This window comes from Mchenga conophoros, linkage group LG18 (assembly GCF_057382185.1).
Source record: "Mchenga conophoros isolate Kocher_MC1m ecotype Shallow Benthic linkage group LG18, M_conophoros_male_GT1.1, whole genome shotgun sequence".
Lineage (NCBI taxonomy): Eukaryota > Metazoa > Chordata > Actinopteri > Cichliformes > Cichlidae > Mchenga > Mchenga conophoros.
Window position 1 is genome coordinate 27,834,304 of NC_140543.1, and position 27,174 is coordinate 27,861,477.

General features: G+C 41.1%; 1 protein-coding gene across 1 annotated transcript in view; it reads right to left on the minus strand.

The window, feature by feature from the left end:
• The window catches only part of gpr158b (G protein-coupled receptor 158b), an 87,948-nt gene that overhangs the window by 27,110 nt on the left and 33,664 nt on the right, over positions 1-27,174 (minus strand). The window contains exons 4-6 of the mRNA XM_085254740.1: positions 17,088-17,190; positions 6,392-6,603; positions 3,859-3,927 (exon numbers count right to left, since the gene is read on the minus strand). Coding sequence (XP_085110866.1) covers positions 3,859-3,927; positions 6,392-6,603; positions 17,088-17,190 — 384 coding nt within the window. The remainder of the gene's footprint in view (positions 1-3,858; positions 3,928-6,391; positions 6,604-17,087; positions 17,191-27,174) is intronic.

Consider the following 27,174-nt stretch of genomic DNA (forward strand, 5'->3'; position numbering starts at 1 on the left):
ACCCATCAGTTTCAACTGCACCTCCACCGTGGAAGCATTTAGCTGGCGAACCACAAGTTCCCAGTGAGCTTAGCACTAACCAGCCACTGCTCATTAAAATGTTCCTGAAAAAGAAGACATTGGTCATTTTTTCTTTCTTTTTTTGACAGTTTGAAATATTGTATGGAGCAATTTATTTTGAAGACACAGCTACAGTGAGCTGTTATGAAGAACAGCAGCTTCCCCAGCTTCTCAGCAAGGTAACCAACTCCTTTTGCTCCTTTTACTGCACCCTACTGTTAGCAGACTAATGCCACATGGAGCATCAACTCAAATCACTCACAGCTGCTCAATGATGGAAAAAGGCCAGTTGCCTGACTTCCTATAGCAGTGTGTTTTTGCCATCCCAAGATTTCTGACACATAAAGTATGAAACTACAGTTACCAGCGCTAACTAAAATTAACTGGGAATCTTCAGTTCCACTTTAAGTATACTGTATGCAGTCCTGTAAAAACTAAGTATACCCATAAGAATGGACGTAACAGCCAGAATCTGCTAATCAAAGGCACTCGCTTAACTGATCATCAGCAAGTGTGAACGCCTAAAAGCAGAAATCTTGGCAGTTTTCTGGTCTGACACATTCAGATGTGTGTTAACAAAATGACACGATCTTCCCAGCAAATTCTCGGGAGACGAAAGTGCAGATGTCTGACGATGAAGTGCACGTCGCATTTAGAGAGAACCAAACAGCATATCACCACAAACACCTCATTCCAACAGTTAAGCACGGTGGTGGAGGGATTATGATCTGGATCATCTTGCAGTGATATCCTCTGTATACCAAAGTGTTATTCACTCAAATGCGAGGCCATCTTTGTGACAACAAAAGCTTGGCTAAAATTGATGTACGAAAGCAAATCTGCAACCGAATGGCTGAAAAAGACAAGAATCATCGTGTCAAAGTTCAGACCTCAGTCTAATTGAAATTCTGTGGTGGGATCTTGGAAGAGCTGGATAAACAAATGCCTGCAAACCTCAACGAACTGAAACAACGTTGTAAAGAAGAGGAGATGAGACGAAGATGATTACTTTAAGTTAATACTGCTAAAGGTGGTTCGATAGGTTACACAATAATGGGGTGCACTTAGTTTTTCATGAGTGTACCGTGAAAATGTTCCTTTTCGTGCTTCACAGTATTTTGATGGTGATATTAACAATTTGAAAGCATGACTTTTAAATGTAGCATAACATATAAAATCTGAGCACGTTCTCCAGCGCCGACGTTAGTAAAATGGTTTTGAGCGCTTGAGAATCAAAGTTTAAGAGTATAAGAATGCTGGAGCCAGTAACACAGCAGAAAAATACACAAAGAAAAACTAGTTTTTGGAACGGATTGAAACAGACAGAAGTAAAGACGGAGCAAACGTGAACAACATCTTAACTACTCAACAGGTTGTTATTTTTCCCTCCTGTTTCAGTGTCTCTCCTCCTTATGTCCATCTGTCTCTCCTGCCTCAGTCTCAGTATAGTCTGTTTTCAGGATTTGCATCCTACTTGGCATCTTCACCTCATCACTTCTTCCAGCTTTCTGCTTCACATGACAGCAAAACAATAAATCTGAACGGCACATAAGAGCTAAAAGTAGCTCTTATGTGCTGCTCCTTCCACCTACATACTGTGCAAAACAAAAACATGCAAATGGCAAATCCATGCACATGACCACAGGAAAATATGAGGCTTTGAAGCTACCTAAACACACTCATGATCCATCCATCACTCTGCCTACACACACACACACACACACACACACACAATACAGGCAGACAGACAGCGTCACAACCTTCTGCAGTACCACTCATGTGGATTACAAAGTCACTGGGGACTGCGATAAAAAGCCATATTTTTATATTGCCTAGAAGAGAAGGTGGCCCTCCTGGTTTGCGTCCAACCTCCCAAGCGTCCTCCATCAATTAATCAGTAGAAGTATTTTTAAAACAAGTTGTGCTAGAACTTGATGGACTGTTTAAAAATGCATTGAGCACCAGAGCAGAGCAGCTGCAGCTGAAGAGGTCTGTGGTGGCAGCAAAAAAAAATAGGCAACAGCAACAAACGTTAAGGCTGGGAAAGGGAGGCAGACACAGAGGTGAGAGAGAACATGCAGAGGAGGTAATCAAAGGAAAACATGAAGGGAGGAGGGGGGTGGGGGACAAGGAGGTAAGGTGGAGGAAAGCAGACCTTCATGTGTGTGAGGATGACAGAACGGCAGAGTGTTTTGCGGGTGGGGGATATTTTTGGAACTGGATTATCCTTGGGGTAAACTGGAGTGGATGGATGAATGCAAAAGCAAGAAAGGTGTGGTCACATAAGGATGCAATACCTGCAGCTCTTTGTCTGCTGCAACAAAAAACAGCTTCAGGTTTTTGTTTTTTTCATTCTGGGGGAAATGTCGTGCATACGGTTACACTCCAGTAACTTTAGAATAAGAACAAAATCTTTATCCCCGGACTTAGCCGAGCGATTGGAACTTCTTTCTTTCTGGCTGATTTTTTTCGGCCATCAGGCTTTGTGTTTGAGAAGAGCAGTGGCTCCACTGTTGGCAGTCTGTGCGAGGATTTGAAAGGAGTGAATTCCCTGGCTACATCAGATCTCTGTGTTATACGGCGCGCAGGTTTTTTCCATCTGCCTCCCTTCTAAAGATGGGCTCCTGACGCAGCACTCCAGGTGCAATGTGGGCTGAGTCCAAAAGTGTAAATACACACATATAGAACGCACGCTGTCACCCGAGCACACGTACTGGCTGGCACATACAGCCGACGCAGACAGGCAAAGGCACACGTGGAAGAGAACGCACTTATTCTATAAGTACGCACCAACTGTGATGTCCAGCTCTCTGTTGTTGTAATGATCCTAACTATAGTACTACAACATCTAGCTACAACTGAGGAAATGGGCTTTTTTTTAATGGGATATTTTCACATTACTCCAGTATTCCAGTCCTGGGTTGTTGACCCCCCGCCTTGTTTATGAACTTTCCAGTTTTGTTCTGTTTTTGATATTTTCTGGTGATTCTTAGTTTCCCTTGCTATTTGCCTCGTCACATCTTCCCTGTACCTTTTTGCACTCACCTTCTTTTGAATTATTTCCATGGACTATCAATAAAACCGAGCTTTGACTGCCTAAACCTGCGTGTGGGATCCACATCCACACACTACATGACAAATATTGGACACTGAAAAATGATTTTCTTTCTTGAAAAGGTTTTTTTTTCTCAGCCAAAGCAGACCTTGACCACTCCTTCCCTCTTTTTAAACCTGTAATGCTTAGGATTTGACCATCACACCTCTCTTTTGATATCTACTTTATGGCCAATAACTGCATTAGAAGAGCTTCATAGATGGTGAAATCACATCTCAAACCTATTTCCATCTGTTTGGATATATGTGCGGTTTGTGTTTGTTCTCTAGTTTTCTTTTATAACACCATGAATGTCAGGAGAGACTTTTACCAATGCCCATCACTATTTCTTCTCCATCTCAGTGACAAGAGGCTGTTTGTGGTGCTCTAAAGAGTGGCCTTTAAGCTCTGGTGCAAATTTGTGCCTGCAATGTGCAGACAAAAGCATGCATGCCTCATGGTAATTCATGCAAGCCCACTGGTCCATCAGTTATTTATCAAATAAAACCTTAAAACTAGTCATTATAATGAACACGTGCTTTTGTTTGCAAGTTTGTTTGAGCGCACTCTGTCTCTCTCCTGACAAAGCATACCCAGACGTACCCAGCTACTTGTTTCCCTGAGACTTCTGAGAACTTTTATATTTAAAAAATGAAGTAGCAGTAAACTGGTGGGTGGCATGCAAGATCAATATGGACACTTACTGGGAAGTAGAGAAGTAGCGCACCAAACAAGATGGCTTCCAGCAGAATGAGACCAGATGTACGAATGCTCTGTTAACAAGGAGAGAGAAAGAGAAAATCTCATGAATCAATGACAGCGAGAGCTTGGTTATTTATGGATTGCTGAAGGATACTGAAAAAGAATAATTGGCCTGATGGTATCAGACGCTGAGGCTGCTGACGGGCATGCAAAAGTACCTATAATGTTGCTGCTGCTTGTATTGATATTTGTTCTGGATTTGCAGTGAGCCTTTCTTCACATTCATTTTCTCTCTTGTATCTGCTTTGTCCTTTGGGGCCACCATAGTTTACCTTTCAGATTCTGCTGCTGCAAGTCAGACATAACAGCCACGACTTGCATGCAACTGCACGAAAATGCAAATGATACATCGCACAAATATATAAAATATATGTCTCTTAGTGACGACAGAACTTTTCTGGGTTGTATTTAATTACCACATTACCACATATAAGATTTTTTTATGTTCATCCAAAGGCCTCCAGGGACATCTCTTGTGAAGTGAAGAAATATGGGAAGTTCTGAGGCAACAACACGATTGTCTATAAATAGATCACCAGGAAAGATTTAAATGCCAGAGGAGTGATTGTAAATATTAATTATTATCCTAGACTGCAAGAATGTCACACTGAAATGAAGGAGGGCTGGGTACGGTTGATGGTAATGATGTCAGTGTAATAAGACAATAAAAATTACATAAAAATTAAAATAAAATAAGATAAAATCAACTGGTCTGTCTTTATTTGGCTTTATTCTTGATAGAATACGATGGAAATTTGTGTGAATTTGCAATGCTTTAAGAAGCAGCTGTATGTCGTAAATAAAGCAATATTTTTTTTTCCAGTTTCTACGTTGCATACTGAAATTATTTGAGGAAAAAAGCTCAAATGTCCTCTTTTAATCTGGGCATGTAATTCGTTGAACTGCATGCGGCCAGGGAGGCCAGGGAGGATCTTTTGCTACTCTGATGGCTTAGTACTGTGAAGGCATGATCAGCTGTAACACAGCGGTTCCTATTTTCAAAACATTCGTGAGTTTGTCATAATCACTCAGTTTGAATTTAATCCCTGAAACCTTCGTCTTTATTTAATTTAAAATAATTTTCCATGACATTTCACTGACATTTCCAGTTAATCTTCGCTATGGAGGTTGTTTCAAATTAGGCAAAAAATACCAAAATTGAAGAGTAGGGGAGACTGTCAGTGTGTAGTTTGGGATAAGCTCTAAAACTGTTAGGCCGTACAATTTCAGCATCCATCCACTTATTACCATATGCAGCATAGCGTCATTGTGGACCAAATATCCAGGTACACTCCGGACAGGTCGCCATTCCATGGCGGGGACAGTTTAATGACACAGTTTAGTATTATCTTCCTTGTGCGAGTGTGGTCCCTTTAGTCTTTAGGTGAAAAAAAAAAGTATAATGTAATCTTGCAATCTTCAGGTATTCTTTGGGTATTCTTCGCCAAGGAGGTTATGCTTTTAGTAGTGTTTGCGTATGTGCGTGTCATTTTTAATGTTTGTACCACAGCTTGAAAGTTTTTGAATGAATTCTGATGAAACTTATACGGGTGTAGAGTCAGGTCATGAAAATGTGCCTTAGTTTCAAAAGCTGACAAAAATTTTATAGCTTCCACATTATGATTCTTATAAGTGTGGTGTGTATTGTTAACATAAAGAAAGTACCTTATAGAGCAAAATAGCCTGTCACATGTGACCTCTGACCTCTCCTTCAAGGTCAATAGACTGATCTATAGGTCAAAGTGATTTACAGAGCTATTTTTTAAAAAAGTAAAAACTATGTGTATTACTGCCGTTGTTTTTATTGACAACACATAGGATTATAGGGAATATATATGTGGATTCTAATATGTTACTTTAACCTCTTCTTTAAGATCAAATAAGCTCAAACCTTCATAAAATGTATCTTATCTTTAAATCGTTGCTTGAAATTCTGCTGCCTTTCTTTGTATTTTCAGCATTTAGGAAATGATTCTGGTATATGGGGATTCTAAATATCACTTTTTTTAGTTTGCATCCAAATAGCATGTCTTATTTGACCTCTAACCTCACTTTTACACTTAAAATCTGCCAATTATGTCAAGTATATATTAAAATGGGTTTCAACAAAGCCTTTGCACTTGTTTTTGTTGTGCTACAAATGTCCTAAACTACATTTAAAAAGAACAAAGAAAGCAAAATGAATGTATACAAAACACAAAATGATTCCCTCAAATGTAAATCCTGCCCACAGAGCTGCCTTGGTGGAGGTTTCCTCTCTCAGAGTGCTTCTAGGTTTTTGACTATTTCAAATTCTCTCTAAACTTTGCACTGAAAAAAAATGAGGTTATGAGTGCAGGCCGGCGTAAGCTCTACTGACATCACCACACATGCCAAACTCCCTCCAAAGTCTAAACTAAGTAGTAGAATAAGCTGTTAAGCATGTCCCTATCCACATTAGAAAAGCATGCAACCGATAATTTGCATTCTCCTTACCTTGTTTCTCCTGAAGTGGTAGACCACCACCATACTGACCAAGTCCAGCATCATGCAGAGACCCTGGAAGGAGGCCACAGAGAGCCTCAGAGCACCGTCCTCCTGCACCAGGCAGGGCGTGTCATCCCGGCAGTAGGGACAGCCCTCGCGGCACGGCAGGCACTTGCTGGACACGTCGGAGGATTCGTCTCTGTGAGAGCCCTGCTCCTTACCTGAAGATGTGAATACACTTTAGATTTGTTTCATTATCACTTATCTTATGTTGTTCAAGTTCAAAGAAAGAAAGCCTTTGCAAATTCAAATCTAATCACATCTCGGGACACAGGTCTGATTAGCACTGCAATTAATTTGCATTTAGCTGTCACAGGCTGACTCCTTATTAAATGCTCAGTTAATCAATTTCAAGGCAAAGAAAGCATCAAGCCAATGAATCAAAAAGCCTTGGGGAGATAATTACAAGAATGCAGCCTGTAATTAAGCAAATGATGGATAATGAAGGCGAGGAAGATACAATATTGTGTCACTGCTCTCTTCCTCAGTCTTGCGTAATTGTAGTAATATCAGCATGTGACACACATGGATTTGGATGGGGTTTATCAATTCTATCCATGATTTTTTTTTTTTTTTTTCCCGTTGAGAACGTTCATTTTTAGCATGAACTGGTTCCTTTGAAACCTAAATTTAATCAATTACGTGTAAAGACACGACAGATGATGCAAGAAATATAATTCTTAATTCCAGGATGTCAGCTGCAATGGGATTTGCAGTCAATCTGTAGCTGAAATCCTTCATTTTTTTTCAAACACACAGACATGCAGCTCCTCGAGCAAATGATGTTTGATAAGCATGTAATTCCTCTGTAGGTCCCAGAGCTCATATGGTATGCAAATGCGGCGCAGTTGCACAATGCTTCAGCAGAGCGTGATTGTAAGAGAATGTGCTGAAATTTCTTTGATAGTGGTTAAAAACAATTTTAAGCAAGAAGTGAATTTAAGTAGCCACTGAAGTGGTTTCATTCGGCTGAGAAAAGAATGCATGGTGGTAACTGTGATCTGAGACTCTGTATTTTTGCTGTGAATCACAGAGAAGCTGAATTTCAGCTAATATGTGTTTAGATACGCACAATAAGTGTTCACCATGACAGGATGTTATTTTCTGTGTTTGCATCCTTATGCAAATTCATAATGAATGTGAGCGTGATTCATGCTGCAACTGGCACAGACTGTCTCATCAATGTCTGCCCTTTAAACTCCTCATACATAGATACGCTCTATTATGTACATTTGTTAAACTGGCCATTAATGCAGATACCTAATCAGCCACTCACATGGCAAAAACTCAACAACAATTTATGCCTGCAGATATGGTCAAAATGAGCTACATCAAACTGAAGCAGAATGGGGAAGAAAGGTGATTTAAATGACTTTGAATGTGGTTGTAGGGCTGGACTGAGGATCCCAGAAGCTGCTGATTTACTGGGATTTTTCCACACAACAATCTCTAGAGTTTACAGAGCCACTAAGATATGCAGAAGAGCATCTCTGCACAACACTTGGAACCTTGAAGCAGATGGGCTAAAGCAGCAGAAGACCACACATGCTGTCAGCTGAGAACAGGAAACTGAGGTTCACCAAAACTGGACAATTAAAGACTGGAAAAACATTGCCTGGTCTGAGAAGTCCCCAATTCTGCTGCAGCATTCAGATGGAAGGATCAGAGTAAAGAATGGATCCATTCTGCCCTTTCTCAGTATTTCAGGCTGGCATTGGTGTAGTAATGATGCAGGGGATTTATTTCTTTGCATACTTTGTGTTATTTGAATACCAGCACCTACCTGACAATTGTTGATGACCATGTCCAGCCCTTTATGAACACAGTGTACCCCTGTTCTGATGGCTGCTTCCAGCAGAATAGCGCACCATGGCTCAAAGCGCAAACGACCTCAAACTGGTTTCTTGAACATGACAATGAGTTCATTGTACACAAATGGCCTCCACAGTCAGCAGATCTCAGTCCAATAGAGCGTGACTGTTAATAAAGGTCTGGGTGGAAATCAATAGTGTCAAAAAAACAAGCAAGAAATGTCTAAAAGTGTTGAAATAGAGTATTGTGTTTACAAAGAGACTAAGTCCAGATAGGAAAAATGTTTTAATATTTAAAAAAAGATGAGAAGATGTCTAAAAAACACTCCAGAGGCCCATGCTGCGTGTACTTTTGACAGTCCCTAACCTCAGCTTGTCAATTTCCATCTACTTTCAAATGCCAGATGTCAATAAATAAGCACCAACTGTGGCGCATGAGTCAAGCTGAGTCAAACCGGACCTTGTTTTAGCCCACAGCCCATTTGTTGAGTTGTTGTTGTCAAACTACTGAGCTTACTCCATTACTGAAGAAAAATGTCCTCGACCGACTTGCTGTAAAGACTGAATTTCTCCGAGTGTTATAAGGTGTGTGTGGCAGGTTTACATTCGACAACCAGAGCACGTTGGGGATTTTTGGCAGTGTTGGTTTAAACAAATAGCAAATAACTTCTGGCCCAGCTGTGGCTCACACCGCACACATTATTCTGGTCTACATACTGAACCAAATGGCACAACTGTGACATCTCAACCTGAGGATCACATGCACAGTCAATTTAGTCTAAAGTATTCACATTACTTTATTACTGCTTTATTTGAAAGATGAGAATATAAACAGCTCAAAGATGAAGTATGTAGTTAGATCCTTCAACAAAGCCCTAATAACCAAAATCAGATGAATGCTGAAATTAATACAATACAGCCACCAGCCTCTCTCCTCTGTATCCCAGGGGCTATACAGAGAAACAGCATATTACCTTGTGCTGGCACAAGTGCAGTCTTTGTTCTATTTCTGTAATACCCATTCTGCTTCAATTGTAATAATAGACAAAATACAAATTAGTTTTGAAAAATCCAATTAAAAATAATACATAAGTACATCAAATGCAAAGGTTTTAAAGTGGGTACTTATTGCAAGCTATTACTCAGATTATGGTGAACTATTTTTTCTTCTTTCAGATGCTCAAGTTAGAGGTTAGCCAAGTAGATCATGTGTTTTCATCTCCTTCCGTCCCGTGCATCCTTCTCTGCCACACCACATTTTGTGTGCATGTCCTCCTTCACCACATCCTATTTCCTCTCTCCCAGCAGCATCATTTTCCCGACACACCGGGCATCTTTCCGCCGCACAGCTCAGTCTCAGTCTTTTCCCTTGAACCCTCCAATCTAAGCTGTTCTTACACTCATTCCTGAGTAACAACGGAAATTAGCATCATCTACATCTGTGTTTGTGTGTGTGTTACGGCTGCCATGATTACACTATCAAAATCATCAACGACTAATTTAATAGTCAAACTCGTTGTTTGAAGCTGTGTAAGGTCCTGAAAGACGCAGGAATAAGTAGCAGAATTTAAGAGTGTAATAATGGACTGAAACAGAAGATGGCAGCAATGCATCTACAAGGATGCCAGCTGCCGTTAAATGCTGAAGAAGAAGAAGCAGTCTCTGCTATAGTAGCTGTGTCCAAATTCGGAGGCTGCATTTGTAGGCTGATTACGTTACAGCGACACGACGAAGGCTGTCCAAATTTGAAGGCTCCTCCAAATGCGGCCGACAAATGTGTCCTCCTTTTCCCCAGATTTAAAGGATGGGTCGGGTGTATCCTTCGTGGCCCAATCTATCGCAGAATTCAGCCAATTCCAGTTTCCAACAATTGCGGCAGCTACTTAGTTTTAATATTACTCTTTCTGGGTCACAATATAAACTTTTAATTTTAAGGCGAGAATACAGCTGTGTAAACTTTAAATATCTGCTCGGTTTATCAAGACATCACATATTCGCAAAAATGCTCTGACGTTTTCAGAGACGTCTGTTACCCTGCTAGCTCGATAGCTGACCAAGAGGTCAAGGCTCACTGGAGCCGGCGAGAACAGCGAACTCCCGGCACATCGTTGTCAAACCTCCCGCATTCTTTCGCTACTCAGGTTAAACATGATATATAAGTCACTTGTATAACTTATATAGTTATAGTTTTTACACAGCTGAATAAACGTCAAACAGAAAACTGATTAAACACAAGTGTGATGGTAGAGAATTTACTCCAGTGTCCTGTTATATTTTAGGAGCAAAGAGCAGACGGCTAATTTTATTAAACTCCACCGAGACAATCTGCAATCAGCTAGCACATACCTTAAACACTTCAAGCTGTAAGCTAATGATTGTTATATGAAAGCAAATGCATGCTGGTGCAATAAGCTGTAGGTTTTACGTCCAATGGGTGCATGATCTGATTAGTCGACTAATTGCAAAAATAATCGGTGACTAGTCGACTATCAAAATAATGGTTTGTGGCAGCACTAGTGTGTGCGTGTTATCTAAAATTTTTGTATCATAAATTTGTGTTTGCATTGTCTTTTGTTTGATTTGAAGATCGAATCATTCTCACAGTGGCTTGAAGGCAGACAGAAGAAAGCTTGGTTCATTTTTCACACATCTGTCACAGGGGCCAGATGTTCACAGTGATACCACGGCTCTCAGTTTGAGCACAGGCGGTCCTTCCAAACCACTTAAACTACTGCAAGTAAAAAGTGCTTTTCAGTTTGTACATTCTTCACAACTGTTGGTTTTTTTCCCTAACGTTGTTTGATTTTTGTAATTTTATTTATTTATTTATTAATTTTGCAAAACTGTACTTGCACAGCTTCTTCAGTTCATTGAGGCTGCTGCAAAGCTCACTGCACGCTTTAGGCATTTGCATTTGTAGTGCATAAATTGTATACTCAAATTTCTTGCTTTGGGTCTCTTTGTGTGTAGCTGCACAAAGACTAAGACTGATGTTCCACGAGTGGAAATCAGGGTTGCAACTGCAATGCAATCTGAGTCACAGCGATTTTTAAAGAGGTGATCTGCATGGGGTTTGGAAGATGAGTCTCTTCACAGACTGAGCATTTTGACTACATCCTTCATCACACTGCATTATAATAAAGCTCCAGCTTAGCATATCAACCCCCCTGGGGTGCTACATTGTTGGAGTCGGGGATGAGAACCACCGCAGTTGAATGATTATATTGCTCATCAGGGCCAGGCTTTCTGTCCGAGGACACTGCAGCGCTTTCAGTCAAGAAAACCGACATTCAAACCCAAAGCACGATCGGGGGGGCTAAAGTTAACGATATAGTTGAAAAGTGCAAGTCTGAAAAGCAGAACATCAGCAGAGAAATGATCCAAGGCCAAGAGGGTGTGCAAATTTAGTTTTTCTTTTCTTGTTTCTCGCACCTGAATGAAAAATAAGGAATATTGGGAAAATAAGATCGATTGCCAGAGCTGTAGGACAGGCAATAACAGCTTACTGTTCTCTAAACTGCTCTCCTGAACGTCAATTGTCCATATGCAGCGTAGCAAACGCCCCATAAAGCTTAAGATTTCCTCATATATCTCAGAAATGTGCATAGTGTTCTGTTAGGAGATATACTTTAGTGTGCAAGGAATGCAGAAGGTTGTGTCCTGTGTCCTGATTAGTTGGAAAACCAGACACTAGACTTAAAAGGAATGAAGTAAATGAAACAGTGTGTTTATGTGCTCTGAGGCTGGAAACTTACCTGGCTAACTAGTGCTTCTTGCTGTCTTTCGCTGTGTAATGCTTCCATTACGAGTTGAGCTTTATGATGACATTTTTGGTGCTCCTTATTTTTGTTCTTATTGCATGCACATTGTTACAGTCCTAATATGTATATATTAGGGGTGCAACGATACACAAAATTCACGGTTCGGTTCGGTTCGATCCTTTGGTGTCACGGTTCGATATTTTTTCGATACAAAAAAAATGTTCATGCCTTTTTAATTTGTCATTTATTAAAATTATAAATATATATTTTAACTCAAAAGTACAGTTTTTAAATTTAACCCTAACCCTTGTGCGTGTTTTTTATTTTGACAGCGAATGCGCACCTGCGGACCACTTATGTGCAGCCCTGGTTATTTAGCTCATCATATTGCAGCCACAGAAATTCTTTTGTCCATGAAACCATAAAGCTGCACTTTCTTTTTGCCTTATAGTCTGATTTGTCATAACTTCTCCGTTTTGTGGTAAGCTTTTCTTTGGCTGTCACTTCTTCACCCTGACCTGTCTTATTTGGCTCAGCAGAACTAAAATATATATCCTGCTGCTTTTACACACGCACTCACATAAGCTCAGCGATTCTCTGCGCGATCAACCTCTCACATGTTTAAGCTTGCTGCGGGAGATTTCACTTGTCATGTTTGCATATAAGCTAACGATTAATAAGACGATGTCAGAGGAATTGGTGCGCAAATTATCATCACTCACAGATCAGTGCTGTCGCTCTCTATACACAGTTCGCACGATTGCAAAGTGAAAGCAAAAAAACAAGCGCAAATTCAAACGCGATTTCAATATGTCACATATTGACAGTGGCTCACCGATGCCAATGACATAATTACCCAGCTACATTTCTGAAAGAATGCAAAAGCATTGACATATATTTTTCCTTCCTACAATAGCCCGACGGGCAGGGAAGAGATAGATTTTGGTACCCCGACTGAAAAAATCGCTAGCTCCGGGACGTCGGGCTAGCGATATTGCAAGCCCTGTATCTGATTGAGGAATCACTCATCTTTGGAAAAGAGAGTTTATTACAGAGAAATGTCTCTTTCCAAAATAAAAGCTATACTATCCGCTTCTTCTGGGCTATATTCTCAGCAGCATAAGGAGAATCATGTGCTAACAGCTGTCTAAATGACTCGGCTAAAGTTAGTAGCATGCTTGTTGTTTTTGTCTTTGCACTAGGATGATGTCGGCGTAAATGTGCAGTCATATTCGTTGTGTTCCCACTAGTGCTTTCAGGTTAATCTCGTTGAAATGACCTTAACGCCACAACACGGCAAATCTCCGTTAACGAGCTACCGCCGATCGCCCCGTGCATGGGGCTAGACGGCCAACACGTTAACGAGCTAACTGCGCTAACACACTAGTTCACACCAATGTAATTGAGCATTGCATGGCACATCCAACATACTGTTTTACTTTAGTCCATGACTCGCTTACCTTCAGGGTCATACGTCACATGAAAACCAAAATAATTCCAAACGCCAGATCTGAATGAGGGTGGGGGAGGTGCCCTGCGCTCTTCCTTCTGACTATGCTGTCTGTGTGGAGCGCTCAGTGGATCTGCGCTCGACAGTGCAGCCTAGGCGGAGTAGTCGAACGCAGATTCACTGAGCGCTCCACACAGACAGCATCGTCAGAAGGAAAGTTGATAAAATAAATTACAAATGTTGTATTGTTCGATACATATGCGTACCGAACCAAAAGCACTGTATCGAACGGTTCAATATCGATACGAATATCGTTGCACCCCTAGTATATATGTGTTAATCTTTGTGATTGCATTAGAATAAAATAAAATAATTCATCTATCAAATCTTCCCCTTCTCTTTCCCCCTTTTTCTGTGTTTTTATTCACTTGTTTTGTCTTTTACTTTGAGAAACTCGTCTCTCTTGTTTTTCAGTCTTCCTGCCTTTGTGTGTTTTACCTACAATATGTTGTTCCCTGAACTGTGTTACCTGGACCTTGTTTTCACCTTTTCGTATTTGCTCCATATGTTACTTTTCCTCTATGCCAGTTTTCCTTTGTAGATTGTTGCAGGGAATTCATTCTCTGCCTTTTGCTCATTCTCTCTGTAAAACCTAAAATTTGCTGGTTTTCTAGGCTGACCCTTGCTTGCCTGCTCCTAACATACTCTGACGTCTGATTGCTTGGACTGGGAATTTGTGCAGTGAAACTTGTAAAGACTGATTTTTGCTCATAAGTTGTGCTTTTGAGGTCTCATTTGCCTTCATCGGGTGTTACATAATCTTTTGTTAATCTCAGATTTTGGGGGTTATTGAATTATCGCAGCTCTCTCCTCCTATTTATTGAACCCAGCACATTACAAATTCCACCCAAAGCAGAGCTGGACAGTGTTACATTAACAAAACTCCTTTCTCATTATATCTCAACTCTTATTTGCAAGCATCCTTTTAAATGCATCTTTAGTTTGTTAAATGTTGAATGTTTTCAACAAGAAGCAACAAGAGCACACTAAAAAAGAAGAAATATTGGCATCGCTATCAGGTAAAAGACAAATGTGTTTTTAGCAAACTTTTTATTTTAAGCATCTTTATTGAAATTTACAAGACAGTTTTTTATAATTTTACTGTCTCTGAATCTCTATTATTAGAAGTCTGGATGTGCTGAGTGACTGCATGAGCAACTGGTGAGACCCTTTTTTCCTGGTCCACAAGCACCGGTCATAATCTTTCAGCATCATATCAGGTAGGTAACTGTTAGCTATGTGCTTTCAGCTACATAAAACAGACGTCATGCTTTTCCTTATTTTCTGTCATTCTGTAACAATGATGGATGCACATATTAAACATGACCAAAATGCCAAATAATGTGATCACAGCCAGAAGCTCAGACTTCAGACTGTTCTAAGCGCTCTAATCTTGGCTCTGTATCATGTCAGTGAGATTGGATATCTTTAAAGTGATCATCTCAGGCACACAACACAGTAGCCCACCCCTCCTGCTGTTCAAACCTTTTGTTTTAAAAAGGGCAGCTGATTCAAAGAAAGCGTGATTGAAGCGAGCTGAAACAAATAGTTTCAGACACAGGATAAACTAAGGCTCAGTATATGATATATGATTATTTTGAGCTTAGAATCAATAGAAAACAAAATAAATATGTTCCCTGTAATATGCTTATACAGCTTTCTTATTTCATTTACGGCCATCTGAGGTCAAAGATGCTGTTTCAGAGGAGCTAAACTGTCAAACTGCCAGGGTTTGCTCTGAATTTGAGTTTCTGTCTCAAGCTTGGGTTTCTGTTTTGCTGTTAGAGTTTAAAGTTTGATTTGTGTTTTCGTTGGATTTCCCTTCTCTGTTTCTGCCTTGGTTCCTGTTTGTTCCCTAGTTTGACGTCTCATTAAGAGTTAGTATTTACATCTGTATTAGTTCTCTTATTTGCTGTTTTACTATGAAGGTTTTTTTTCCCATGTCTAGGTTAGATGTTTCCTGTCTGTCTGATTGCCTTGATTACGTTCACCTGTGGTGATTATGCACACCTGTGGCTTTCCCATTTTATGTCTATTGCCTAATCAGACCTCTGTGTATACTCACTTGTCACTTTATTAGGTCAAACCTGCTAGCACCTGATTGGATCCCTTTTGACTTCAGAACTTTCCTAATTCTTTGTGGCACAGATTCAACAAGGAGCTGAAAACATCACTCAAAGATCTGGGTCCATATTGACATGATAGCGTCACACAGTTGCTGCAGATTTACGTCAGATTGACACCACACCCCAGAGGTGCTCTACTAGATTAAGATCTGTCATTTGAGTGCAGTGAACTCACTGCCCTGTTCAAAAAGTCAGTTTAAGATCATCGGAGCTTTGCGATTTGTGCAGATGGGGACACTGTGTTCATAAAGGGATCTATGTGGTCAGCAACAATGCTCAGGTGGTGTTTAAATAATGCTCAGTTGCTATTAAGGGGCCAAAAGCGTGCTGATAAACATCCCTGCACACAATTACACCACCAGCAGCAGCTTGAACCATGGATAGATACAGGGCAAAATGGATCACTGGTTTCACGTCGTTTACTCAAAATTCCAACCAAGTTGCATCAGTAACTGAGAATCATGAAGCCAGACAATAATTTTCCAGTCTCCCATTTTGGCGATCCTGTTTGAATTCGTATTTGTGGCATCTGGTGTGGTCTTCTTCTGCATGTGCTTCAAGGTTTGAATGTGCTGTGCATTTAGAGATGCTCTTCTGCATGCACTGTTGTAAGAGGTGGTTATTTATGATACTTTTCCTAGAGACAACTATGCAGGAAAATCCCAGTAGATCAGCAGTTTGTGAAATGCTACTTTAACCAGCTCGTCTTGATTGTGTCTACATGCCTAAATGCATTGAGTTGCTCTGGTCAGTTGATTAAATATTTGTGAAGGAGCAGTTGAACAGTTGTACTTAATAAAGTTTTGTTCTTTGTGAAAACATCTGTTAGGTTTCCTCCTATTTTTGCACCTTGGTTTCTGGTTTTGGTTGCATGTTCATGTTTCATATGGCACTTTTCATCGGCCACAAAGGCTTGCCTCAGTGTGCAGAGTCTTGCATTAGGTCCTCTCTACTCCACACTGTGACACTGCCACCGTACGCCCTTTAAGAACAAAAAACCTGACAGGCATAGCAACAGTAACCGTCTGGCAAATGGTCAAATAAAATGTAACTAAACATTTATTCTAATTTATTCCACCTTGTGTTCTACATCTACGCAGCCGTCACACAATCCAACAGGTCTGTGATTCGAATGCCACCTGTGGCTCCCACTGGAGCTCAGAATAGAAACGTAGTAGACATTTCAACATAAGAGCAGTCAAACTCCCTTGACTGGAGCTTGAGGTTTCATAACCTCACAAACCCCAGGATACCCCTTCAAAGCTGTAACAAGAATTTCAAACAAAATGTGTGACTGTCAGCTCAAAAAAGGTGGTTGTTTTCCTCTTTTTTCCATAATTCCCAGAAGCTTGCTTTTGCAAGACTCAAAGTTTTGATCTGACAGCTCACTGCAATATGCATTTTTTTATTATTATTACAGAGAGCTTTGTAACCTACTTTTAAAGCCATTGAGCGCCACTCGGCTCGGATGGTAAAATCCTCTCCTGCACTGGCACTTGTACTTGTCCAACACAAATCCATGGCCAACAATGGGAGTGCACTGGAGGAAAAAGAACAGACAGAGACAGGTGGAGATTAGTTTAGAACAAAAAAGAAAAATCACTTTCCTCTGGTTGTAATCAACAGGATTATCACAGGAAGGAGTTGCATGACTAAGAGCGAGGAGCTGGTGGAGGAAATTACGTGAACATAAAACAATAGGATGGAGGAGGATGAAGATGATCGCTCAGCCGACTCAGCTCTGTTTGCTTCTTGAATCCAAAAGCAAGTGGGCGTAAAATCATAAATTCTCTCTGGTATTTTCGATGTCAGAACCATAACAAAACACACACACACACTGCAATAATAAAAACAGATGCAAGTATGAATCTATTTTTCCCCTGAAGCTGAAATGATTAGTTAGAGAATAGATTATCTGATCAGCAAACATCAGCAACGCTTTTAGGCAATAAAAGATCCAAATTCACTAGTTCCAGCTAAAGTTATACAATAAGATTGTTTATTAACTTCTAGAAAAATTATCTGCAAAGTTATCAAGTCAGTGGTGCAGCAAGGAGGTCCTGGGTTCAGATGTGCCAGCTGGGGCCTTTCTGTGTGGAGCTGACACGTTCTTCCTGTGCCTGCATCCGGCCTTTAAGTCTGATGTCCCTAAGTCACACAATCACTGCGGCATCACTGAGAGTTAAAAACTGTCTAAATTCTTTCATCTGTAATAAAATGATCAGTGTGGCTGCTTTACCAGGTGTAACAATTAGGTTTAACATCCAGGCATCCATGAAAACTGAATTTATGAAATTTAACAGCGTTAGAAGTTAGCAGGGAGTTAGCTCGCTAGCTTCATCTAGATTAGATTAGATTAGATAGAACTTTATTAATCCCTCGGGTGGGTTCCTCTGGGAAATTCGATTTCCAAAAAAGCACAGCACCGACAGAAGTTACAGAGTTACAGAATATTATATATATATATATATATATATATATATATATATACACACACACACACACACACACATATATATAAATACAGAGACAATATAAATAAAATATACGAAGGGGATAAATAGAATAAATAGGAATAAAAATAAAAATACAAGTGAATTGCACATTTCAAGTATTGAGTCTATTGCACTGTTGACTATTTACAAAAGTATTGCACAAAAGGTATTGCACAGTGAGGTGAAGAGGCACTACAGCTTAGTTGTTCCCCCCTCCTTTGTCCTCCTGTTTCCCCTCCCTCTCCCCTCCAGAGAGGAGTTAAACAGTCTGATGGCGTGTGGGACAAAGGAGTTTTTAAGTCTGTTAGTTCTTGTCTTTATCTATATATAATATTGTATGTTGTATACGGTTGCCAACGGTCCCTTAAAAAACGGAATTGTCCCATATTTAGAAACAAAAGTACACGTCCCGTATTGAGCTAATAAGGGACGCACTTTGTTCCGTAATACAGTGAGAATCAAAAGTAGTCTATAAATGTTAATGGAATTAACGCTTTGTTTGAAAACATAATTCCCAGCCCCTCTCCTGCTTTGTGACCAATGAGCTGACAGCACACTTATGACAATTCGAGTATGACAATTCAGATTACCGCTTATCTCATTGGTCGAGGAAAAGTCACTTGCGGAGAAAATACCGGAAGACAACAGATGACCACAAAAAGAAGCATGGCCAACAGGGAAACAAACGCCGACACTGCGGTGCAAGTCTCGGATGACAGTACACCTAAAGCTGGGCAGACACTGTGCGATTTTTTCAGTCACGTTATTCAGCTCCTGCTCAAACTGCACGATTGACTCGCAGGGGTTAGAAGTTCATAGGTCACGATGCAGGGTCTCACACTATACGGCCCGATGCTCTGATGCGACCTGAGTGCGCACACTGTGCCTCCATAAAATGAAGGTTATAACCAGTGTTGGGTAAGTTACTTTAAAATAGTAACTTAGTTAGATTACTAGTTACTTCTCTCAAAAGTAACTCAGTTACTTCAAGTTACTCGTTACTTTCAAAGTAACTAGTTACTAGGGAAAGTAACTTTGGTTTTACTCAGAATTCTCTTGTTAATGTGTTTCTTCCATAACTTTGCCAGTCTTCTAGCTTGCTTACTTGCCACAAGTGCACTGTGCCACCTACCAATAGAAAGGAAAATATAATGTATAATGTATAATGCATATTTCCAAGAGAGAAATCCCACGCCTGGACCGTCATTGACTGCTGCCATGATTCTAGCCTACGTCACAGAGTCATGTGCGCCTTTTACATCCAACACAAAAACTGCAGTCGTGGTGCTTTCGATTGTACTCAGAACTCAGAAATTCTGTCTTCTGAATAGGAAGATGTAGGTAACACCAGACTGCAGATGAGCTGCATACATGGCTGGACTGGGACAGAAAATCGTCCCGGGCATTTTGACTAGAGACAATCCCACCATTATAGGAAAAATCATAAAGCCTTTGAATGAAAACAAACGCTGTTGTGACAGTGATGTACACTGTTTTGATGGTATATATGCATCAATCTATCAATCGTTTGTTGTAAGATTCAGATAATTATTTTTTAAAAGCGAGACACTTTAAATGAGAATAAGAAAGAAAAGTATTTCTTTGTGCCCCCCTCTCCCTTTTAATGCCCTACCTGCCCCCCTGGCAACACTTTGAGACCCGCCCCTGCACAGTTACCAGCTGTCAGCTACCTAAAAAAGGATCCTGGTGTTATTTGTCTCTCAGAAACAGTTCATAACTTCCCTTCAACTCATTCATGTCACCTAAAAGGTAAACCTGTTTCTCCATCACCTGTTCAGCTCTGATGATTCAGTAAGGACATCTCCTGGTTTCATCTTCATGTTTCCCTCTCACCAGATAACCAAACCATATCATGACCAGCAGCTTTTTTGCAGCTGTGGCTCCAGCAAACATCAGCTGATACTAGAAATTAATATTAAATAAATTCTAACAACAGCTGATCAAGCTTAAACGTGCTGCTGTTGTTTAGCGCCACATCCGCTGGTTTCCTCTTTCTGGCACAAAGTGGGCGATAAACAAACAAGAGAGCCGATCAGCTGATCATTGATCAGTTTTCATGATTGAAGTAGAAACGGGAGAGGGAGGGTGAGAGAAGAAGAGGCAGCTGTGCGGCGTAAACACAGAATAACTCCAGCTTTGTGCCTTTTTCATTGTAGCTGAATTACGGGACAAACTGTTCCTTTTCACCTCAATAAGAAACGCGTAATATTTTCTCTGAATACCAGACGGGACGGTTGGCAACTCTAATAACTTATGAACAAAATAAAGTTCAACATCATTAGCTTCATAGCACCCACCCAGCTGTATAGAAACTCCGTCACGCTAGCTAGCACGCAGTACGGAAAAAGTCAGAATAACGAAAATAAACTCCAACTAAAGTTGGTTTATATCTGACCCAGAGAGACTGCAGGTCATAACTTCTTACCTGAAGTTCAGTTCACACTTCGACCGGCGGCCGCCTCGGGTCTCTTTTCCTTCTGCGTCCCCTTTTCTTCATCCACCTGCGGGCCTCCACCACTTGCTAATGTTACTGAATCTGTGGAAGCTCCGCGATAGCCACCACACGAAGTAACGAGTAACGACCCTATCTAAATCCCAGTAACGAGTAACGCGTTCCTGATTTTAGCATAATAACTAGTTACCGTGCTCGTTACCACAATAATAACGTAGTTACTGTAACGCGTTACTTAATAACGCGTTAGTCCCAACACTGGTTATAACAGAAAATCTGTCGCTTGCTCGCTCTCTCTCTCCGTCTTTCACTCACACAGACACACCACCACCATCAACTTTGCTAAATTGCTAATGAAAAACATTGATCAGGCAGCTGTGATTGAGCAGCAATGTAAATTCAACTATTTTCACGGTTGTTGTGGTCGTGATAATTTTGTGATGCCACATCGAAAAGACTCGGATGAGCTTTCCAAAGTTCTACAAGTTGTGCCTCCATCGCTTGTGTCCAGATCACACGCTGCACAGCCTTGCTGCTCCGTCTTTTTCACAGACGTTTACGTGTTTGCGCGTGAGCAGTGTGAGCAGCTGCGGTGACACCCTCACCAGCGATTGATGATCGGGAGCTGGTCGTGAGGTGTTAATCGCTTCTCGTTACCCCACGTATACTACACGATGCACGATGAAGGCCAAAATCGGGCCGATCGCCAAATCGGTCGCACGACTCAAAAATCGGCTCAAAATGGGCCAAAAATCGCACAGTGTAAGCCCAGCATTAGAGCAGCAATGTTTGATCACTCAGAGAAAGAAAAAAAAAGGCTGCAAAAGTACAGGGAGGAATGGGAAAAGGAAAACACCTGGCTGGAAAAGTGCACGATAACACCTATAAAGCGTACTGCACTGTGTGCCGGCGCACTTTTTCCATAGGCATGCTTCTAATGGTGGGCACATGAAGAACATGAGGGGCGTGAAAGCTCGGGGAACCCTTAACCAATTTTTTGTCCACCAGGCCACGGCAGAAGCAGATATGGTATGTAAACACTGGTTTGTTTTTTTTTAAACCCTCTGGTTAAGGTTAATATGGGCATGTGCAGTGAATATCAGCGCTATGTGGCCAGAACTGTGATAATATAATTTATTTTGTGTAATAAACAACTGCAAGGATAGATGATTACAACAAATAGATGACTAATACATAAAAGTAATACATAGATGAATAATGATGATGAGTTAAGATGCGTAATCATGGGAACAAGCGGGTTTACAAACAGGAGCAGCTGATTAGCTTTAGAAAAGCTGAAATAATACCTCAACTGAAGCCAATTGTACTAAATGCACTACATGTGCACTGTTACAAGAATGTTTTTCGTTCTATTGCTTTCTATTAATTTATATAATTTTAAGTTAAGCAGGACAGAGTTCTTTTAAAGAAAGATTTACTTATATTCTCAAAAGTTAAGCATGACAGGCTTCTGTTTAAGAGAGAGTCCTGTTTTATTGTGTTAATGTTGTCATTTTGAGCTAAAAATAAATGGCTAAATGATCATTTGTTTCCCATATGGTCATATCACAAAGAATATGCATCTGCTTAAATCAAATTCAAGTCAAATGATTAAAAAATAATTTCACACACAAAAAAAGAGCTACCACACTGGGAAGGGTGAAGACAACTGGGTTGCCCGGCCCTGGCCACGAGGTGTCCCTTATTTATTTTTCAGGGAGTTGGCAACCCTAATGTTGTATGTTCTGTATGTATGTTCTGACTGTGGGATTTCCAAAACAAATTAAGACATACAGCTCTGCTATCACTTCTGACATAAATGAAGACAGGAAAATAAACAGCAGTGACCTTTGTAGGGTAACTGAAGTTTGGGTAGCTGGTATATCACGATGTGCTACGTGATCACTAGCGACACAGCTATGTTAGCATAACATAAACACAGTGAAACTGGAGGATGAACGCTAACTTTTTTTCCACTCGATAAAAGTTAATGTGAGGGTTCCCGATGGTTAGGGACAAATGCAATCGCGTGGCAGGATGCTGTAAACGGACCGATCTTCAGTCAGGAGAACAACTGAGATAATCCATCCACAATACAAGGTTAGTCATTGTTAGCCAGGGGACGTAACATAAATTGGGGGCTCATCCGGGAGAAAAGTCCTGGTTAATCCATTTGTGGATGGTGAAGGTTTGGAGTTGTTTGTTTCTGCTGGTGTATTTGGCAGAGGTAGTTAGTATGGCAACTGGTGTTTTCACTTTGAGTGCATTTTTGAGTAATCCTTCTTGGGAGGAGCTAAACGTATGTAGAAAACATGATTTGTTTGCTATAGCAGCACACTTTGAGTTAAATGTATCAAGGCAAATGGTGAAAGAGGACTTGAAAACTGCTGTTTCAAACAAACTTGTAGACGAAGGCCTGCTTCCTGTTTCTAAATCACCTCGTTTGCCAGTTCCTCTTGACAGGTCCCCTAACGAAGGACTGAAGCCTGCTGTGTTAAAGGAAGAAGGGCAAAACCCTGCTGCTGGGGAGCAACAAACGGTGGAAAATTTAAGCACTAATGGCTCACCTTCTTTTGCTACTCCATCTTCTCCTCGTTCAAGACAAGAAGTATTACTCAAGGTACGTTTGGCTAAATTACAATTGGAGGCTCAGGATAAAGCCCAAGCTCGTCAGGCAGAGTTGGAACTTCGCAGGTTGGAGTTGGAAACAGAGACAGAAAAGGTGTTAAAGCTGAAAAGGTTGGAGCTGGAGTTGCAGATTGAAAGGGAGGTCAGACTGCGTCAGTTGGAGTTACAGGCACAGACTTCAAGAAGTACTACTCAACCTAGTTCTGCAAATTCATCTGTTGATGAAACAACCTCCTCCCATGTAAACCCAGGTGGTTTCAATGTGAGTAAAAACATTGTGTTGGTACCTCCATTTCGTGAATCAGAAGTTGATACATATTTCAATGTGTTTGAACGTGTTGCGGCGTCATTGCACTGGCCGAGAGAAGTTTGGCCATTGCTTCTTCAGTGCAAATTGGTAGGCAAAGCACAAGAAGTCTGTTCTGCTTTGTCTTTGGAAGAAAGTTTGAAATATGATGTAGTGAAGTCTGCTATCCTTGCTGCTTATGAACTTGTTCCCGAAGCGTATAGGCAACGCTTTCGCAATCACAAAAGAACAGCAAATCAGACTTTTGTAGAGTTTGCTCGTGAAAAAGCTACTCTTTTTGATAGATGGATAACAGCAAGTAAAGTTCCTGACTACAACTCCTTACGTGAACTGATACTGCTGGAAGAGTTCAAAAATGGCCTGCCAGAACGCATTGTTGTACACCTTAATGAACAGAAGGTTTCCACTTTGAAAGAAGCAGCTGTGATAGCTGATGAATTTGTGCTGACTCATAAAACTGTTTTTGTGCAGAAACGTGAAGTTACCACCAGGGAACCTCCCCCACGAAAGGATCCTTCAAGCCCACGACGGACTTTTGCTCCAAGGACTGAAAGGGAATGTTTCTATTGTCATAAACTTGGTCATGTTGTTGTTGAATGTCCCGCTTTGAAGCGTAAGAACCAGTCACCAAAAGGAGTAGGCTTAATTAAAACCATCTGTGCTGAGAGAAGGGATCAAAGTGAAGGAGTTGATCCCTGCTTCAAACCCTTCCTCTTAGATGGCACTGTGTCATTGACTGGGAAGCCTGAGGATGAAAAACCCATTCGAATACTCAGAGATACGGGAGGGTCACGATCTGTGATTTTATCTGATGTATTACCCCTGAGTGACCATTCCTCTTGTCATGGTAGTATTCTGATTCAAGGAGTTGAAATGGGCTATGTCGAAGCTCCTTTGCATTATGTACACATCAAATCAAAGTTGGTTAATGGCATCTTCTCTGTGGCAGTACGCCCCTCATTGCCCATAAAAGGGGTGCAGTTCATTTTGGGAAATGATATTGCTGGTGGAAAAGTGCAACCTGTTCCCGAAGTAACAAATGATCCAGAATCAAACTTGAAGAGCAACGACCTAGCAACATGTTTTCCATCTGTTTTTCCTGCTTGTGTTCTCCCCAGGGCTCAAGCAAGACGTGAAGCTGCAGAAATTGATTTGTCGGACTCTTCGTTGGCTCAGGCTCTGGCTACAGATGGTTTGCAAACCCTGATTGATCTTAAAAGTGGTTCAAAGGATACTACTGAGAAGTGGAAGGATCTCCATCTCCCACAGTTAGACTTGCCAGTCACACGTGAAATCCTTGTTGCTGCTCAGAAGACTGATCCCTCATTGACTAAATGCTTTACTTCTCTTTCTGAAACAGGAAATAAAAAGGCTTCTTATTTCTTGGAAGATGGGGTCTTGATGCGCAAGTGGACTGCCCACCCAAGTTTAACAGCAGACGTAGAGGGAAGCTGTTCTGATGACTGTGACTGGAGCACTACTTATCAGATTGTTGTGCCTCTTGAGTATCGTCACTACGTAGTCTCCCTTGCACATGAGCACCCCCTGTCTGGTCATTTGGGAGTTACAAAAACGTACAACAAGATACTCAACCATTTCTTTTGGCCAGGATTGAAGGCTGATGTAGTTGAGTTTTGCCGCACTTGTAAAACATGTTAAATTGCAGGAAAGCCAAACCAGACAGTTCCTATAGCTCCTCTTCATCCTATACCAGTACTTGGTGAACCTTTTGAACGTGTCATTGTGGACTGTGTTGGTCCATTGCCCAAGACAAAGAATGGTAATCAGTTTTTACTGACTGCAATGTGTACTTCGACTCGTTTTCCAGAAGCTGTCCCACTCAGGAGAATAACTGCACCTTTGGTGATTAAAGTTTTGACAAAGTTCTTCACTACTTTTGGTTTACCAAAAGTAGTCCAGACTACTTACCAAAAGTAGTCCAGACAGACCAAGGAACTAACTTTCTGTCTAAACTTTTCAAGCAGGTCATGCAGACTCTGGGGATTAAGCATGTTGTGTCAAGTGCATACCATCCTGAGTCTCAAGGAGCATTAGAGCGCTGGCATCAGACACTCAAGGCAACTTTGCAGAAATACTGCTTGGATACTGGAAAAGAGTGGGATGAGGGAGTACCCCTGATGGTGTTTGCCATGCGTGAAGCTAAGCAAGAGTCCCTTGGGTTTAGCCCAAATGAACTAGTGTTTCGTCATTCTGTTCGGGGACCTTTGAAGTTGTTGAAAGAACAGTTCTTGTCAACAGATCATGTTGTGAAAACTAATGTTTTGGATTATGTTTCACAGTTCAGAGAGCGCCTCCAGCTGCAGAAGCCCTCTCCTCTGCTCAGGGGAAGATGAAGAGTTGGTAAATGTTGGTATGATAAGAAAGCCGTTCCTCGATCTTTCAATCCAGGTGACGAGGTTTTGGTTCTTCTACCAACTGCTAGCTCTGCATTGTCTGCCCGCTTCTGTGGACCATATCAGGTGGATAAGAAAGTAAATGACACTGACTATGTGATTAAAACACCAGATAGGAAGCGTAAAACACGCTTGTGCCATCTCAATATGCTCAAATCCTTTCATTCTAGAGCTGACTCTTTCTGTGGCACCGCAGATAAGCCTGTGGCATCTCCGTCAGAGCAAATCTCATCTCCAGAAACTCTCTTGTTGAACTCTTCCTCAGGATTGAGGTCAAGTTTAGATGAAGACGGGCTCAAACTTTGTGATGCCAGCTACCAGAATGCCAGAATGCTTAATTCTGAGGTACTGTCCCAGTTGTCTATATATCTGTCCCACTTGACCCGTGAGCAACAGTTGGACATTGAAAGGCTCGTCAACATTCATTTAACACTCTTTGGGGACATGCCTTCCCGTACTACTGTAATAGAGCACGACATTGATGTTGGGAATACAGTGCCTATTAAGCAGCATGCTTACCGTGTGAATATGGCGAAAAGGGAAATGATGAACACAGAAGTAGACTACCTTCTGAAGCATGGATTGGCTATCCCAAGCTATAGTCCATGGAGTTCTCCGTGCCTGGTTACGCCAAAATCAGATGGAACACCTCGCTTTTGCACAGATTTCCGCAAGGTAAATGCAGTAACAGTACCTGATTCCTTCCCACTTCCCCGTATTGAGGACTGTATTGACAGCGTCGGATCTGCTGCTTATGTGAGTAAGCTTGACCTTCTTAAAGGTTATTGGCAAGTACCTCTGACAGAAAGAGCATCAGAAATCTCAGCTTTCGTAACACCTGATCACTTTTTACAATATACAGTCATGGCATTTGGAATGAGAAATGCTCCTGCTACCTTTCAGAGGTTAATGTCAACTGTATTATCTGGTGTGGCGAACTGTAATGTTTATCTTGATGATGTGGTCATCTATTCTTCCAACTGGTCAGAGCATGTCGACACTTTAACCACTGTGTTCAAGCGTTTAGCTGATGCTTCCTTGACCCTCAACTTGGCTAAATGCGAGTTTGGTAAGGCTACAGTGACCTACCTTGGAAAGGAAGTGGGACAGGGCAAGGTTCGCCCTATCAGTGCAAAGGTTAATGCCATCCTCAACTTTCCTGTGCCAACAACACGCCGTGAGCTGCGCAGATTTCTGGGGATGGTTG